The sequence below is a fragment of the Triticum urartu genome, chromosome 7A (genome assembly GCF_056163025.1).
Source record: "Triticum urartu cultivar PI428250 chromosome 7A, HENAU_Tu73, whole genome shotgun sequence".
In the NCBI taxonomy this organism is placed as follows: Eukaryota; Viridiplantae; Streptophyta; class Magnoliopsida; order Poales; family Poaceae; genus Triticum; species Triticum urartu.
The window spans coordinates 502660689-502677887 of record NC_141879.1 but is presented as its reverse complement, the minus strand read 5'-3'; the positions used below and the strand labels follow the sequence as shown (position 1 = coordinate 502677887).

General features: G+C 45.5%; 1 protein-coding gene and 1 pseudogene across 1 annotated transcript; one reads left to right on the top strand and one right to left on the bottom strand.

The window, feature by feature from the left end:
• The first annotated feature begins 1791 nt into the window (after positions 1 to 1791).
• On the top strand, positions 1792 to 16432 carry LOC125520346 (mitogen-activated protein kinase 11). The gene is made up of 9 exons (XM_048685241.2): positions 1792 to 2261; positions 3733 to 4141; positions 4926 to 5053; positions 5466 to 5525; positions 7314 to 7463; positions 7546 to 7701; positions 7791 to 8002; positions 8085 to 8186; positions 15518 to 16432. Exons 1-9 carry the CDS (start codon positions 2235 to 2237, stop codon positions 15537 to 15539), a joined length of 1266 nt encoding a protein of 421 aa, XP_048541198.1. The 5' UTR covers positions 1792 to 2234; the 3' UTR covers positions 15540 to 16432.
• On the bottom strand, positions 12013 to 12700 carry LOC147960155 (uncharacterized; annotated as a pseudogene).
• Positions 16433 to 17199: the final 767 nt, after the last annotated feature.

Sequence of the window (17199 nt, the reverse complement as noted above, 5' to 3'; positions counted from 1 at the left end):
TTCCTGGACATACTATATCCAATTGGATCGCCATTCCGAACAGACAATTGTATTGCAACAACAGGACACGAAAACATGACGCGTGGATAAATCAGCACAAGGTGAATAAACTACACAACACACGCAAAACAAACTAGAAAACCTTAGTGCAGGGAAGACGAAGGAAGACGACGGATGGTGCACCCAACCGAATGACGACATCACTGAATCCTGTAGGCGTCACGAAGCAACCAAACATGCGAAAGAAACAAGGATCAAACAAACCCACCTCGTCAAACAGAGCACACAAAAATGACCAAAGAAACGGCTCACCTAGAATTCATATATGCCCAACCACCACAATCAAAGTATGCGAAGAAGGTCGCAGTGCCCTAAGAGGCCATACGACGACAAAAGACGACTTCTCCCGGACGTTTCCCTGGCAAAGCCCAAAAAACTTCCGGCGATCGTTGCCTACCTCGAGCAGCCGATGATGGCCATGTGGACAAAAACAGGCACTGCCCTCAAACCACCCCGTAGACGGGCCGCCCAAGAAACTCGCGAAGCCGCTTCCATTCAAGGGGAAAGAAGCGAGGTGGAGCTAGTATGGATCAAAAGAGAGAGCCACACGAAGAAAGACAGAATAATATGAGAGACGGTGCCGAACGACCGAGCACACGAAGCGCTTGTAAGCAACGCAATAACGCATGGCAATCGATGTCCCATCCCGCGTTAGGCAGTCCAGCACAACACACACTACCCGACAGAGGATGTCCGGGTAGTGCGAGCAAGACTCCTCGACAGTGGGTTGCAAAGCCCATGTAAAACCCCAACTCGGAACACAACGACTTGCGTCGTGCCTGACCGGTCCGACCGGTGACATGTAGGCTCCACATCGGGCTATGAGTCGGTTAGGCAAATAAAAATCGGGTCACCAAGTTCGCAACTCGCTCGTTGCCTGCCCGCACCCATGTGGGGCCAACGGAACCTGACCGACTAGCCCCATGGGCGAGCCGGCTTTGCGGACGTGACGTAGGAACCAGGCGACGCGAGCGAACCAACCCGACACGGGGCAGACGATCCTAAAAGATGGCCCCACGGACAAGGCGGTATTGCAAACGCGCGAGAAGACCCGACCAGCATGAACAACCAGCCTAACAGAGATGGCCTCGCATGTGAGCAGGCCGGAAATGCCACATGACATTGGCCCGGTGCCCGCCTGCAGTCCACCCGCCATTAACCCCCAAGGCTCCTCCCCGGGTGTGCACGATCCGGACAGATCAGACGGCGTGAAGAGCACTCAGAAGGCGCCCGCGATACGCCACTAAGCATCGAACGGTGTGGACGGCCTCACCCTTGCGGATGCGTCCGACGGCGCCCCATGATGGTGGCCCCGGGCACGCCCACGGTCCATAGATTATGGACCCGCCGAGGCGATAAGACAACATGAAGAGCCCGTGAAGGCCTCCACGGCACACCAATCAAAAACGAACGGTGCTGAGGGCGCTTTCACCCTCGAAGAGCCCCAGGAGACGGATACAACAACATCTTTATAGGAATTCTAGTTGCTCTCAATTGCTGGTAGGAATAAACCATTGTAGTGAGGTTGATTATGCTCCAACGATGAATAACCATACGAGAATTGGTTTAGCATTTCATGACTAATTTTCTACAATAAAATATATAAGAGACATTACACTTTGTTTTGACATGAATATTACAGTACATTTTTGGTCTAAAGAGAGCCCGAGCCTTGTGATCTACCTTTGGAAACGGCGAAACGCCACCGAGAATCCACGAGATATAGCTGCCACGCACGCGGAGCTCACCTCACCACGCGGAGAAAACAGAGGAGAAAGAGAAGAGAAGAGAAAATATCCCTCCCACCTCGTCACCCCAGCTTCCTCCGCTGCCTCACCACAGCACGCCGACGAGCTCTCTCCAGTCTCCACGCACGACGCCTCCTCTCCCCTTCCCCCAGATCCGAAGCGACTGCCGCCGGCTCGCGATCTTCCCGAACCGTACAAGAACCCGGCCGTGGCGGCGGCCGCGGCAGCGACGTACGGTGGCGGCGAGGGGTGTATGAGGAGCAGGAACGACTGCGGGACCGCGATTCGGAGCAGGAGCCGGTGGGGCAAGTGCGGCTGACCCGCGCCTGAGCGAGAGGCCGGTCTGTGTGTCTGGTGGGATCGTGGGAGGAGGGAGAAGAAAGAAAGAAAGGTCGATCTTGGGAAGCTTCCACTACGGGCTCCGAGATGCAGAACGGCGATTTGCGCAAGAAGGTTCGTGCTCTTGGATTCTTTGGCTTTGCTTGTTTAGACGGGAGTAGTGAAAATGTTGGGAATGATGGCAATTCGAGTAAGAGGTCCAGATGGTTTTAATATTAGTTTAAGCGAATAAAACTAGGTGACATGCTGTGACTTTAGGACATTTTTGTTTGGTAATGTTGTTATTCTACAAAGTAGCTACTGGTTATAAGGACACCTCCTTCAGTCTTGGTAATAATTTATTTTTCCCACATGCTACAAAGAGAGTGAATTGTAAATTTGTAATGTCAGAGGTGTGCGCAGTTCTTGGCTCTGGAGTATGTGATTACATCCCAAAGGAATATCTTTATACGTACCTGGTAGTAACAGCGGAAAACCTTTGCTCCAGTCCACTGTTTCGTTGGAAGCTATATGTCATACTGACACTAGATGATTAAGTTGTAGGTGGAGAGGGACTTGCTCAGGCAGTTCTTTCTCTGGTTTTGTCATTAATACCACTGAACGTCTGTGATTAACTTGCAGCAGTGTTTTTGATTTGGAAATGTATCTTTGACCCCTTAAACTATTGGCCGGGTGTAGATCTGGTCCCACAGTCAGACATTTTTGCCCTTGAACTGCCATTTCGTGTACTTTTGGTCCCTCAAGGCGGTTTGACCGTTTCAAAGCGGTTTTTACTGATGCGGCGCCAGCACCATGTGTCTGCCGCATCACTAATCTCATTCTAAAAATCCACAAACCTATTTAAAAAGCAGAGAAACAAAACAAAAAAAGAAAAATATAATTAAAAATGATATTTCATATTCTGTATTTACAGGGAATTTGAGAGAAAAAAGGAGCAATCCGACATTTTTTGGTTTATTAGAAGAAAAGCAATTTAATAAAAGAATCATAATCTCCTTCTATTTGCAATTTCTTGATTTTCCTTTTGACTATTTTTTTGTTTTCTTGATTTTTGAAAATCTGAGGTTTTTGTAAATAAAAAGACTTTCTCCAGTTTTTTTACCCCATTATGCTGTATATGATTTTACTCTTTCCCCCTTTCTGATAGTTTTCTCCATTTCTTCAAAACTGATGTCTTTTTACTAGATTCGTTGATATCTTCGTTTGAAGTATATATATATTATTGCCTTTTTCTGCTTCTTACTTAAATTTTAGGAATTTCCGGGAGGAAATTGGTAAGACTGCAGATATGTGATTTGGCCTACATGTAGATGCCACATCGATCAAAACCATTTTGGAACAGTCAAAACCACCTCGATGGAGCAAAAATATACAGTATTGAGAGTTGAAGGGTGAAAGTATCCGTTTTAGGAGTTGACGACCAGATCTACACCCAAAATAATAGTTTAGGGGTCAAAAGTACACATTTTCCTTTTGATCATAGAGTAACCAAGTGGTAGTACCATCATCGATGGTCATTGTCTTCTGTGTTTCGTAGGTTTAATGTGCAACAGTATTAGTTATCTGACTATTTTCTCTAATTCAGAGTGCAGCGGAAATTGATTTCTTTACTGAATATGGCGATACTAATCGATACAAAGTTCTGGAGGTCATAGGCAAAGGTAGTTATGGACTTGTATGTTCTGCAAATGATACACAAACAGGAGAGAAGGTTGCAATAAAGAAGATACACAACATTTTTGAGCATATATCAGATGCTGCACGCATACTCCGTGAAATCAAGCTTCTCAGGCTTCTTAGGCATCCTGATGTAGTGGAAATAAAGCATATCTTGCTCCCCCCATCCAAAAAGGATTTCAAAGATATATATGTTGTCTTTGAACTTATGGAGTCAGATCTTCATCAAGTAATAAAGGCTAATGATGATTTGACGAGGGAGCATTATCAGTTTTTCTTGTATCAGATGCTTCGAGCTTTGAAATATATGCACACAGGTATGCACTTCCTCACAGTCTTTTTATGAAGATAAATGTTACGTGCGCTTCTATTCTTATGGAACGACCATGTAGCTATTTGACTATTGTTTCTTTCCCGCACTTGCATTGTTGTATGCTAATTTGCATGCAAATTTCACTTGTAACCATTTGATGATTTGATTCATCCCTTTTCCCCCTTCCTGTTCTTTCTTTTATTGAGATGGCACTGGAACAATTACATGAGTTCTAATTAACATCTATTGAACGGGTCGACTGATTTAAAGTTTGGTACAGTTTGGTCGAGATGATAGTCGTTCTGAATGCGCGCCATGGCCTGCATCTAAGGCCTGGTTTGAAATGAAGCAATGCTGTTGTAGCATGTAGGCTTGTTATTGCAATATGCTCCTGTGTCAGTGTATACGCGATGGACCCCGACCACTGATGTTTATGGCCCCAACCTATTTGCTGTATCATTGTGTATGACAATCACCTGTGTTTATGGTGTCATGTTCTGCATTGCCCACTAAGGCATGCTGAGTATCTAGGTATTGATTACTGATGCAGCATTGCACATGACAACTCAGATATTTAGTTGCACAAATAAAAGTAAAAGGTTGCTCCTTTATTTTTTGAACCCGTGTCAACTTTGGCTAGTTTGGTATTTACCGAAACCATAGCATATTTGGTTCCATACTCTATTTGTATTTGCATGGTTGATTTTTAATGTTGGAAATTATATAATATCATTTCAGTTGCTACATATGTTCAGAATTGGCTAAATATTGTTTGTGCTTTGATGCAGCAAATGTCTATCACCGAGATTTGAAGCCCAAGAATGTGCTTGCCAACGCAAATTGCAAACTCAAAATTTGTGACTTTGGCTTGGCGAGAGTTGCATTCAATGATGCACCTACGACAGTCTTCTGGACAGTAAGCAATATCTTTTGTTATTGTATCTCAATAGCATATGTTATTGGTTGATCTTGCAGTACTAGCAATTGGAGATTTACTAGCACCGAATCATGCTTTGTTCCCCGTTGTCATGTTGAACTTAAGGTTGTCATTCGAGACGCAATGGTTCTAACAAAGGGAAAGTGAATATCTAATGATCAGTGCACTGTCACATACAAGTTGAAATAAGATGTCATCTAGTTTTACTTTTAAGTGGGTCTTCACGAAGCCATTTCCTCATTTTGGTTTTAGGGTGGGATTGGGGTCGACGGTTCTGAAGCTAACCATTAATTTAGGGCCTTGGGGCTGCTCTGGAGTCTTCCATTGCTCATCCAATGTTTTCTATTCCTGTCAAATGAACTTCTAAATTAGAATAAACTTCGCTTTTCAGGATTATGTGGCAACGAGATGGTATAGAGCACCTGAACTTTGTGGGTCCTTCTATTCTAAGGTAAGCAATGTTACAAACTTATGATTTATCAGAAGTTAGAGAGGTTGACATGTATACATATAGATGATGCCGACCTAATAGGCATTATTTTTGTGTGATGGTACTGGTACTGGTGCTGGTAAATGACATTCTTGGTATGCGGGTCTGGAACTTGATGTCCGGTGCCTGTTGATCACCTCACCTTGTAGTGAGTATGAGGGAATTGGCCATGAGGTGAGTATGAGGGAAATTACAGCAGTGACGGCAGCAGCAAGATAAACAGTACACTGTAATTGAGTTTAAATGGTAAACAGTAAAGATACTCTTTTGCCCGCGCCCATCTGGACTGTCCATTGCTTCTCGTCTTGATCAATCTGGATCATTGGTTAACTGACGAAGTGCCAATAGGAATACAACACTAGTGGGTTCAGTCAGGGTCCTGACAGTCGGAGTCACCTCACATTGTAGTGAGTATTGAGGGAATTGCCATGAGGCGGCTTTTGACTTCTTTTTAATATTTGGATTTGTCTGTCTTATATGCCTATAGCACCAAAAAAAAAGTGTAATGCATCGTTTACACCTGTATGCGCAAATTTGAGCAAAAAAGTTGATGCCATGAACTCATCATATACTTGTAAATCAGCAAATGTCCCATGGCAAATTGGCAATAAAGAAGTAACACTAATGATTCATAAGCCCATATTGTATGCTGTTCAAACTTGTAACTGTGCTGTCATATGGCTGCAAACAATAGAATGATGGATAGCACTGCAAGGTTGGAACTCCATGTCTTTGCGTGTATCACTAAATGTTTGTATACATATTGTACACCAAGGACCACTGCAGTTTTAGACCACATCATTACCGATACTCTAATAGTCATAGTTGTACACTTGTACTAGTAGCTCCTCATGGTTCCTCCACTAGCACCTCTGGACAATCACAAGTTGCGATTGTCCTTACCTGACAGCCTCGCAACAACACCTCTCAAGGTATCCACACGTATAAAAGCGGGAACGCTGTGTGCTAGCCTAGTAGCCTGCTAGGGTGCTAGCACTGACAAGCACGGCCAGGCTTTCATGGGTGGGAGTGGTGGCTAGGCTTTCTGAAGTCCCACGAATTTGTGCCCCTAATGCCAACATGCCTCCCTTTGCATAGATTCCCGTGGTAGGTCTCCACATTGGAGGCTCACTGAGCCCAGTAGGTACCAGACCACTTTCCGAAACCTGTTCCAGCCTGTTAGTGTTTGTCGCACATAAATAACTTGAATGGGAACTAAACCATGTGGCAACTATCTTGCCATACCATGTTCATATTCCATATTGGGGAAACATGAATAGAGTTTGAATTATAATTTTAATAGGAATGCGGTTTTGCTTACTAACTACCATTCAGATGTGGCTACCGTCGAGTTTGAATTATTTTCTGCACAATTTACCTGTTTATACACCCTCTTAATTTACATTTGAGAAGGTAGATAGCAACTATCACTAACAACCTTCCGTAAGTAAATGGATCCCTTCAGCACAATTTCTTTTGCTCATGCTGCTTATTGCAAAGTTGGAAACATATCCGTTACTTGAGCAACTGAACAGTGCATAGCATTAGTTGGGTTAAAGAAATATTCAAATGGTCCCAATTGGAAGTTGACTGTCCCAATTACAAATCGTCTTATTTGGTATTGACCACAGTTGTGGCATTATTTTTCTGTTATATTTCTTTTGTAAACAAGGTCTTCCCCCGGTCCTGATTTGAGTTGGTATGGCCAATTGTTCGTGTCACTGAAATTTGCCATCTTTTGGGTTGCAGTATACACCAGCTATTGATATATGGAGTATAGGGTGCATTTTTGCCGAGGTGTTGATTGGAAAGCCTCTATTTCCTGGTAAAAATGTTGTTCACCAGCTGGATTTGATAACTGATGTTCTGGGGACACCTTCATTAGATGCTATTTCTCAGGTATGGATCTTTGGAAGTTTGCTGTCAAAGTTATACGTAGTTCTGTCTCCTTAAAATTTTCTACTGTCCTACCTCTGCTAAGGTGCGGAATGACAAGGCAAGAAAATATCTGACATGCATGCGGAAGAAACAGCCTGCTTCGTTTTCGCAGAAATTTCCAAAGGCTGACCCATTAGCATTACGATTGCTTAGGAGGCTTCTAGCTTTTGATCCAAAGGATCGTCCCTCGGCTGAAGAGGTATGCCATATATATGAATCTTAACCGGTCCCATGTTCTGCATCTGGCAGTACAAGATATTGTGATCTTGATATATCTGCAAATTGTAGGCATTGGCAGATCCATACTTTAATGGACTAGCAAAGGTAGAGCGAGAACCATCTTGTCAACCGATACCAAAAATTGAATTTGAATTTGAGGGTCGTAGAGTAACAAAGGAGGACATCAAGGAACTGATCTTTGAAGAAATTTTGGAGTATCATCCTCAATTACTGAAGGAGCATATCAGTGGAACAGACAGACGAAACTTTGTTCATTTAAGGTTAGATATGTTATTGCACACTTGTTTATCTTCTCTTAGTCATCATCCATGTCTGATACGCTTGCATCTTCTGGTATTGCAGTGCTGTCGACCAATTTAAGAAACGCTTCGCTGAACTCGAGGAAAATGGTGGCGAAAATGGATCAGCTGTTTCGTCACAGAGGAAACATTCTTCTTTGCCAAGGTAAATGTCTTATTTCCAACTCAAATCTCTTTTACTGGGATGGGATCTAGACAGCTAATCATTTATACAAGGGATGATCCAGTCATAATATGTATTGATATCACCAATGATGCAACATGAAGAATAAAACATCCATTTTCAAACTGCTTGCACCCTTTCTTTTGGCAAAAGTCTCAGTCCCATTCAAGCATCTAGTCCTAACTAACAGACTTTGTTCTTTCTTCATTACTTTCTTATATTGCTGGTTCTAATTTTGTAATTTTTGTAAAATGAAAGCTTTATTACCCCCGGCCTCTGCATCGCTGATACATGCAGCCCTGATTATTACATTATTTATTACAAGCCATCAAAATGTTAGGAAATATGCAACTTGTATTCCCATGAGGCCATAGGCCGATATATATACATGTACAGGTGTGGAACATATGCAGGAAACCCCTTATACAACGGGATAAATACAAAGGGGTACATGACTTATATTATAACTCTAACACCCCCCCTCAAACTCATGGTGGATGAACAACACTGAGTTTGGAGAGATAAAAGCCATGTTGTGCTCTAGTCTGAGCCTTCGTCAGGAAATCCGCCAACTGTAACTCGGAAGGCACATACTGAAGAGCAATAACCTGATCCTGCACACCAGCGCGCACATAGAAAGCATCAACACCAATATGCTTGGTGAGCTCATGCTTCACAGGATCGCGTGCAATGCTGATAGCACCTGTACTGTCAGATAAGAGCAGAGTCGGTGTAGTGACAGAAACACCAAAATCCTGAAGTAACCACCGTAACCAAGTCACCTCTGCCGTCAAAAGAGCCATTGCTCGCAACTCAGCCTCGGCACTCGAACGGGAAACTGCAAGCTGTTTCTTCGTCTTCCAGGCAATGAGAGAACCACCAAGAAAAACACAGTAAGCAGAAAGTGAACGGCGATCTGAAGGATCACTAGCCCACGTAGCATCCGAATAGGCCTGAAGCTGTAAAGAACTGGAGCGAGGAAAGAATAGACGGTGAGAGATCGTGCCTCGAAGATATCGAAGAACACGAAGGAGATGACTATAGTGAACCGAGGTGGGAGCAGAGACAAACTGACTCAGAATATGAACCGGATAAGAGATGTCCGGACGAGTGACAGCTAGATAGACAAGACTGCCAACAAGATGACGATAACGCGTCGGGTCAGGGAGAGGATCACCATCAGTAGCACGGAAGTGAACATTGAGCTCCATAGGAGTCTCAACAACGCGCTCGTCAGTAAGAGCAACACGAGCAAGAAGATCCTGGATATACTTTTCCTGGGATATAAAAAAGCCATCAGAGGTAGAAGAGACTTCAATCCCAAGAAAGTAGCGAAGAGGTCCAAGATCAGACATAAGAAACTGCTCACTAAGACGGGCCTTTACAAAGGCAATATACTCGGGGTCATCCCCTGTGATGATCATGTCATCAACATAAAGAAGAAGAGTCCGACCACGAGGAGAAAGGTGAATAAACAATGCTGGATCATGAGCACTTGCTAAAAAACCAGCAGCAGTGATCACAGAGGCAAAGCGCTCAAACCAGGCGCGGGGGGCTTGCTTAAGGTCATAGAGAGAGCGACGAAGACGACATACCATGCCATCAGGAACAGAATACCCAGGTGGTGGCTGCATGTACACCTCCTCACGCAGCTCACCATTAAGAAAGGCATTCTTAACATCAAGCTGAGATATAGACCAGTGGCGTGCAGAGGCAACGGCAAGAAGTGTACGAACAGTGGTCATATGGGCCACAGGAGCAAAAGTCTCGTCATAATCACGACCATGCTCCTGCTGAAAACCACGAGCCACAAGACGAGCTTTGTGACGCTCAAGAGAACCATCGGAGCGAGTCTTAACCTTGTAGACCCACTTACAAGTGATCGGACGGACTCCGGGAGGAAGAGAAACAAGATCCCAGGTACCAGTGCGTTCAAGAGCAGCAATCTCCTTTGCCATCGCAAACTGCCATTCAGGATGAACAACAGCCTGACGGTAAGAAGTCGGCTCAAGAACAGCAGCACCAGCGGTGGGAAATCCAAAGCGATCAACAGGCGGACGAGGACGAGAACGCAAGCCATAAGTAGGCTGAGAGGAAGATGACGACTCATCCACAGAGGCATCGACTGGTCGTGGACGACGAGTGTAATGCTGAGGAAAAGATGGAATAATAGAAGGAGGAATCGTCAAGGTAGAATCGGGGGGTGGCGACGAAGAAGTCACCGGAGATGAAGGTGTAAAATCCGGTGACAGGCTGGGAGAGGAGACCGGGGAGGAAGTCACCGGAGATGAAGGTGGAGAACCCGGTGACATGCTAGGCGAGGAGACCGAGGAGGATGGTGGCTGCAAATCAACTAGAGGTGGAGAAGGAGAGGAAGTGGAACGGAGAGGTACAGTCTCGACGGGGGTGATAGGTGAGTCAGGAAAAGTGAGGAAAGAGATATCCTGCACTGAAAAAGTCGAGGAAGATGGGCGTGGGTAGAAGGGACGAGACTCATCAAAAGTCACGTCTCGAGAGATACGCATCCGACGACCAATAGGATCCCAACAACGATAGCCCTTATGCTCATCACTGTAGCCTAAGAAGACACACTCAACAGACTGAGCGGTCAGTTTGGTGCGTTCGCGAGGGGCAAGAAGAACATAGCAAACACAACCAAACGAGCGAAGCATCGAATAATCGGGAGAACGATCAAAAAGTCGCTCGAAAGGAACACCACCCTGTAGAGCAGCGGAAGGCTGTATATTGATAAGATAGGTGGATGTGGAGACGGCCTCAGCCCAAAAATGAGGCGGGAGAGAGGCAGCAATCATCAATGCACGAGCCGTCTCAAGAAGATGTCGATGCTTTCGCTCAGCCACACCATTCTGAGCATGAGCACCAGGACAAGAGAATTGAGAGAGAGTCCCGTGCTCAGCAAGAACACCACGCAACATCTTAGAGATATACTCGCCAGCGGAGACAGCACGAAAAACACGAATGGGTGAAGAGAACTGAGTATGAACCATGGCAGCAAAACGCTTATAAATAGACAACACCTCAGAACGAGAAGTCATGAAATAAAGCCATGTGTAACGAGAGAAATCATCTATGAAAATAATATAGTATTTATGACCACCTTTCGAAGCGAAAGGGGCCGGACCCCATACATCAGAATGGACTAAATCGAAAGGACGCTTGGACACTGACTCACTATGTGAATATGGTAACTGAATCTGCTTGCCAAGACGACAACCCTGACACTCTAAAGAGACATCTCCTGAGACAGACCCCAGAAGACCTCGACGAACTAAAGAAGACAACCGAGAACCACACAGATGACCAAGTCGATGATGCCACTGCTGGAAGGAACCAGTAACGGAGGCGACAGAAGCGGAAGAACTGGCGATGGTGGTGGCAGCGGAAGGAACATGAAGCTAGTCCAACTCCCAAAGACCCTGAGAATCACGACGGCGAGGGCCAGCCCCAACCAGAGTGTGCGTGCGACGGTCCTGGACAGAACAAGAGTCAACGTCAAGGATGACGCGACAACCAGAATCCGTAAGTTGACCAGCAGAAAACAGATTCATGGTAAGTCGAGGAACATGAGCAACATCAGGAACAGAATAAGGAGTGGTAAGATTGCCTCTACTAGCAACAGAAAGTGGAGTACCATCAGCAGTGAAAACATGAACAGGAGAATCCAGTGATCAAAGAGAGGACAAAGTGGAAGAATGAGAAGACATATGAAAAGAAGCTCCAGAGTCCAGAACCCATGGGGATGTACCTGACTGTGTAGAGGGTGATTGCTCAGTGCGGGAAGCATCAGTCACAGAACCAGCAGTACCCGTCGAGGAAGAACCTGAAGCCGTGAGCAGACGCTTAAGTCTCAGAATATCCTGCTCAGTCAAAGCAATGGCTGAAGCTGTCGAGGTAGATGACGAAGTCCCTGAAGATGATGATCGAGCCTTGCGCAGGTGTTTCTTCTTCGTGTAGCACTGAGACTCAAGATGACCATCGTTGTTGCAATAGTCGCAATGTGGACGGGGGCGACCTGAGCCTCCAGAAGGAGTGGGCAAGAGCGGCGGAGCACTCGAGCGAGAAGGGGTCGGTGCAGCAGGTGGCGTAGGAGCACGAGTAGCGAGCACAGAGGGAACCTCCAGCAAACCAGCACCACGTAAGCGAGTCTCCTCAGCACGAATCTCAGAAAGCGCCTCCATGAGAGAAATACGGCCACGAGCAAACTGAGCACGCCGGGGCTCAAACTCCTTACGGAGCCGAGACAGGAACTCATAGACGCGATGAAACTCCAAATTGGCCTGGACAGCCTGGCAACAGGGGCAGGTACGACACCCAGCACTGCGGAGAGAATCAAGCTGGCGCCAGATAGCAGAACTCTGTGCATAGAAGTCATCAACAGTAGAGTCACCCTGCTGAAGAGCATGCTCCTGACGGACCACAGAGAGGTATAAGGCATCACCAGAGGGCTGATAGCGCTGACGAAGACGGGTCCACATCTCAAAGACAGTAGGAAGACCCAGAAATTCAGAAGCAAACTGAGGCAGAACACTAGCAGTGAGAACAGCTGCAGCACGAGCATCATCATCAAGCCACTGGGTGTAAACAGACAGAGCACCATGATACGTCTGAAGAGCCTCCTCTTAAGCCAAAACCCTCTCATCATAAGCACGATCAGCAGCCTCATCAGCAAGCTTAGCCGCATCCTTGGCGACCTGATTAGCATCCGTAGGAAGAACCGATGGAGTTGGCGGAGTAGGGGCCACCGGAGGAACTGGACGTGGCGGACAGCAGACCTCGCCAGAAAGAACACCCCAGAGACGGATGCCACGCATGTGAATGCGCATAAAGCCAGTGAACTCGGTGTAGTTAGTACCATCAAAGATCACCGGACAGCGAGGGACAGCAACATAGCCCGATGCAGCAGACATTTTTTTTTGTGTGTGTGTGTTAGTCAGGGGCAGACGAACGTAGCAGACCAATCAGCCGAGATCCGGCGGCGTGACGAATCAATACACCAGCATCATGTATCAGCAGAAGCAGCAAGCAGCACCCGTAGGAAGTGGCTAGCACCACGTATCACCGGAGAGCAAAGTAGCACTACGTGGAGATGTAGCACGGATCGATGAGATCTTCAACTGAGGACAAACGGGTGATTGATCTGGAGGCCCGGTCCTGCCGTGGGCAGATCTGCAGGCAAGCAAACTCCTCCGAGATCGGCAGCTGGCAGCAGATCAGATCCAGAGGAAGCCGGCTCGAGCGGGGCCAACTCAATCCAGAGGAAAACCAGCTTGCTCGTGTTCGATCCAGGGAGACGGGACTGGGGAAGGAGCCGGCCTGAGTTGACCTGCAAGGGAGAGTAGCGGGCGTGGAGAGCTGCCGGCTACGATAGACAGAGAAAAGGAGCAGCAGCCACAGAGGACGGCGGCGATGCGGGTTGGATCAATAGCACGAGTTGCAGCGTGCAAAAAAAAATTGACCTAGCTCTAATACCATGTTAGGAAATATGCAACTTGTATTCCCATGAGGCCATAGGCCGATATATATACATGTACAGGTGTGGAACATATGCAGGAAACCCCTTATACAACGGGATAAATACAAAGGGGTACATGACTTATATTATAACTCTAACAATTATTACATTATTTATTACAAGCCATCAAAAAGCAACATAACCACACGAAACATTTAGGCCTAATGAAAAAGACAGGCCACACATAGCATCACTAGAGAGTACAGACTGAGAAGCCTATCACTACTTCACTAGCACACCATCCAAACCAGGACATAAACTCCCTGGTAAGCCACTCTAGCTTCTTGGTGCCAAGCTCTGTTGTGCTGCACCTTCTGTAACAATGCCCATGATTGCAGCCAACTGATACACGATCATAGCACCTGCCTGCAAGATTGGACCTTATTGTAAAAAATAATACTCCCTCCAATCCAAATTAATCGAGGCCACGCTTGGATTCGTTGTAAATAAATACAGAGGTGTTTATTTTACACCTGTATCTTACCGTCCGCTCAGCAATTCTCGGCCGGTAACAAAACGATGAGCCGTGACCTATATTCTTTACAGGTGTATTTGAAAAGAACACGACAATCCAAACAGGGCCTGACGCAGCCTCTATACAACATTGTACAGAGGTTGTATAGAGACCTTGTCAATTAATTTGGATCAGAGGGAGTACTGTTTCTACAAAGCCAAATAGACCAAAAAACTGCTCCAGCCCCGATCATAATAAAGTGCTTGTAGCGATTTATCTACCCCCCCCCTGCAGCCACGTCCCAAATATATGTGAAATACTACAGGATGCAGTAATGTTAAATGCTAAATAAACAGCCTGCCATGCAATGCATGCTAACACGCAATAAAAGAATGCTGAATGGTCTCCTGTTCATAGCAAAAGCCGCGTTGCGCGTGCCGCTGTCATTTACATTTAAGTATTTAACCAAATTATCTTGTGTGAGGATAACCCCCGGCAAAGAAACGGAAGGAACACCTTGATTGCTGGTTCTAATGGTCAGTAGAAAGTAGAAATTCGCGGCACTGTTTTCCTGAAGTATAAAATGTTAAGGTTGATCTTGACAAAGAATCATTGAAGGTTTCATCTAAATCAAACCATCGTGCTTGTGAACCTCGATTAATGAGAAGTAGTTGAAAAAGGTCAAATCTTTCTCCAAATTTTCCGTTTCTAGTAGCTACAATGCACATTTTCCCTAGCAATGATTGACATGACTAAGGTATGTGCGTCTTTTTCTCCTTTGAAGCTAGTATTAAATAAAATTAACATGCAGAGCGACTGTTAAGATTAAGATGATCCTAGTGAGACCCCGGAAGATTTAGTTTCTTGTGATGTTTTTCTGTCAATGTGTCTTGCTTGAAATTCTGACAATTGAAGACCTATGACAGGTAGTCTAGTTAGGCCATCCAACTGTTGGAGTATTCGGTGCCATCTTTTGATGCAATACTCTGACATATACATCCTGCCTCTCCGACATGTGTTTCCTCTTATAGTCCCCCCCCCCTCCCCCCCCCCCCCCCCCCCTCCCGACACAAGTATAGCCCAACGGTAGCGCACTCTGCTAAAATACCTTCAAAGGATCATAGGCACACGGCATCATCTAGTACAAAGCATGCAGTTGATGTATCTTGGGAAGTACAAATTCAGAGAGTATACATTGCTCAAAGAGAGTTAAACATCACGTTGATCTACTTTTGTCAAGTTAACATTTTTTGTTTCACTACCATCAAAGAGAGTTAAAAATCTTCTGGATGATGTTGTGGGGTTACTAATGCCTTTCTTTTGCAGGCAATCCTTCAACCCCCATTAGACGTGTAATGACCTGTGACAGTGAAAACTCACAGGATATGAAGATCCAAGAAGCTTACCATCTGTACTCCCTCGGCAACCAAAATATGAAGCACCGCACTCTCAGAACCAAGTATCTAGTGGGTCAGTGCTTGATGCGACAGGTCCAACTCCCAACACAATATGTACATGGAGGAGTATATGTAGACTCCAGATCAGGGAACTTACTTCTATCTGCATCATGGTATAAGGGTTGATATACCAGGTGAGGAGTATATGTAGACTCCAGATCAGGGAACTTACTTCTATCTGCATCATGGTATAAGGGTTGATATACCAGGTGACAGTATCGCACAGGCAGTCTCTGTTCCTCATGGCTCAGTTCTGGCTGTATGTTGCAGCATGGCGTTTCCAGGGATGTTTCGAGCCTAGGGTTATTTGGCATTGAATCATGGAGGTCTGGCTTTTTATTTGTTAGTCCCCCAAATCATGGAGGTCGAACCTAGGATTCCAGCTTCATCTTGTACATGGGATGTTTCACAGCTTCTTTGCAACCAAGCCCCCCAAATGTACCACACAGTTGGATCATAATGTGCCTCCTAGGGATTGAGTTGCAAAGCTCGTTTGTTCTGAATGCTGAAACTTTTTCCATGGGAAGCTGTGAGGTGGCTAGGTCAAAGAATAGGATTGTCGTGATTTACTTCAACCGCTAATATCAGTTGTTTAGGAAATACTCCTGCATTTTAACGCGAGGGACCTTGCTGTGTTTAGCAGCGTGTTAACCAAAGGAACTTGAGCATATAATCTGAATCATTTCCAATAGTTGCTGTAAAGGAATGTGCGAAGGTCGGATGCCATAGACCAAATTAACTGTTCCGGTGAGCTGGGTAAATAAACTGTTTTTTTCCATCGATATTGATGTTGTTCCATATGATTTTCTTCATACATCTTTTTCAGATGCATGCCAATTGCTTTTATGTGGCATATTGTGTATGATGGCATGCCTAATAACAGCGTGACGACATTGGTTAAGTCTCCTAGCAGCTGTCCGGAAGTTATTTTCGTAAATTTGATAACTGGTTGAAGTATAATGTTATCACTGAAGATCGAAGAATGCAATTGCAAAAGAACTAACAGAGTAGTGGACAGTCTGTTTTGTGTTGCCTGAAGCTGCAACTTTTCTTCCTTCTAGTGGACAGTCTGTTTTGTGTTGCCTGAAGCTGCAACTTTTCTTCCTTCTATTCATTCTCTCTTATTCTGAATTACAAAGCAAAGGTAGACCTCACGATCCGTAATCCTCGCGCCATCCGACGAGCGAGTCGTGCGTCCACTAGAAACGGTCCTAGTTTGTTAGGCAATGACCAGCACAACTAATCCTATCTCTAACTAACTGAAAAACCGAAAGGAAAGGAGCTAAACTACCTGCAGCCTGACGGTGACAACAGCCTGATGAGCTACAGTAAAGTTCCAGAAAAAAAACAGCTAACTAAGAGGGGAGGATGCACTAGGATTTATTCAACATTCACTCCCTAAACCTTGTGCATCTTCGTGATCTCCACCATGCCGATCTTTGCTCGCTGCTCCTGGAGCTTCCCACGACCAAGTGCCTTGGTAAGCAAGTCGGCCATCTGCTCTTCGGTCCTCACGAATTCGATCTGCATCTTCCCGTTTTCCACACATTC

Bases quoted from the DNA above. Each gene is read 5' to 3' on its own strand.
- LOC125520346 (XM_048685241.2), top strand. From the start codon at position 2,235: ATGCAGAACGGCGATTTGCGCAAGAAG. The intron at 4,142-4,925 runs GTATGCACTTCC...GCTTTGATGCAG, and splicing joins TTTGAAATATATGCACACAG to CAAATGTCTATCACCGAGAT. The intron at 8,187-15,517 runs GTAAATGTCTTA...TTTCTTTTGCAG, and splicing joins AAACATTCTTCTTTGCCAAG to GCAATCCTTCAACCCCCATT.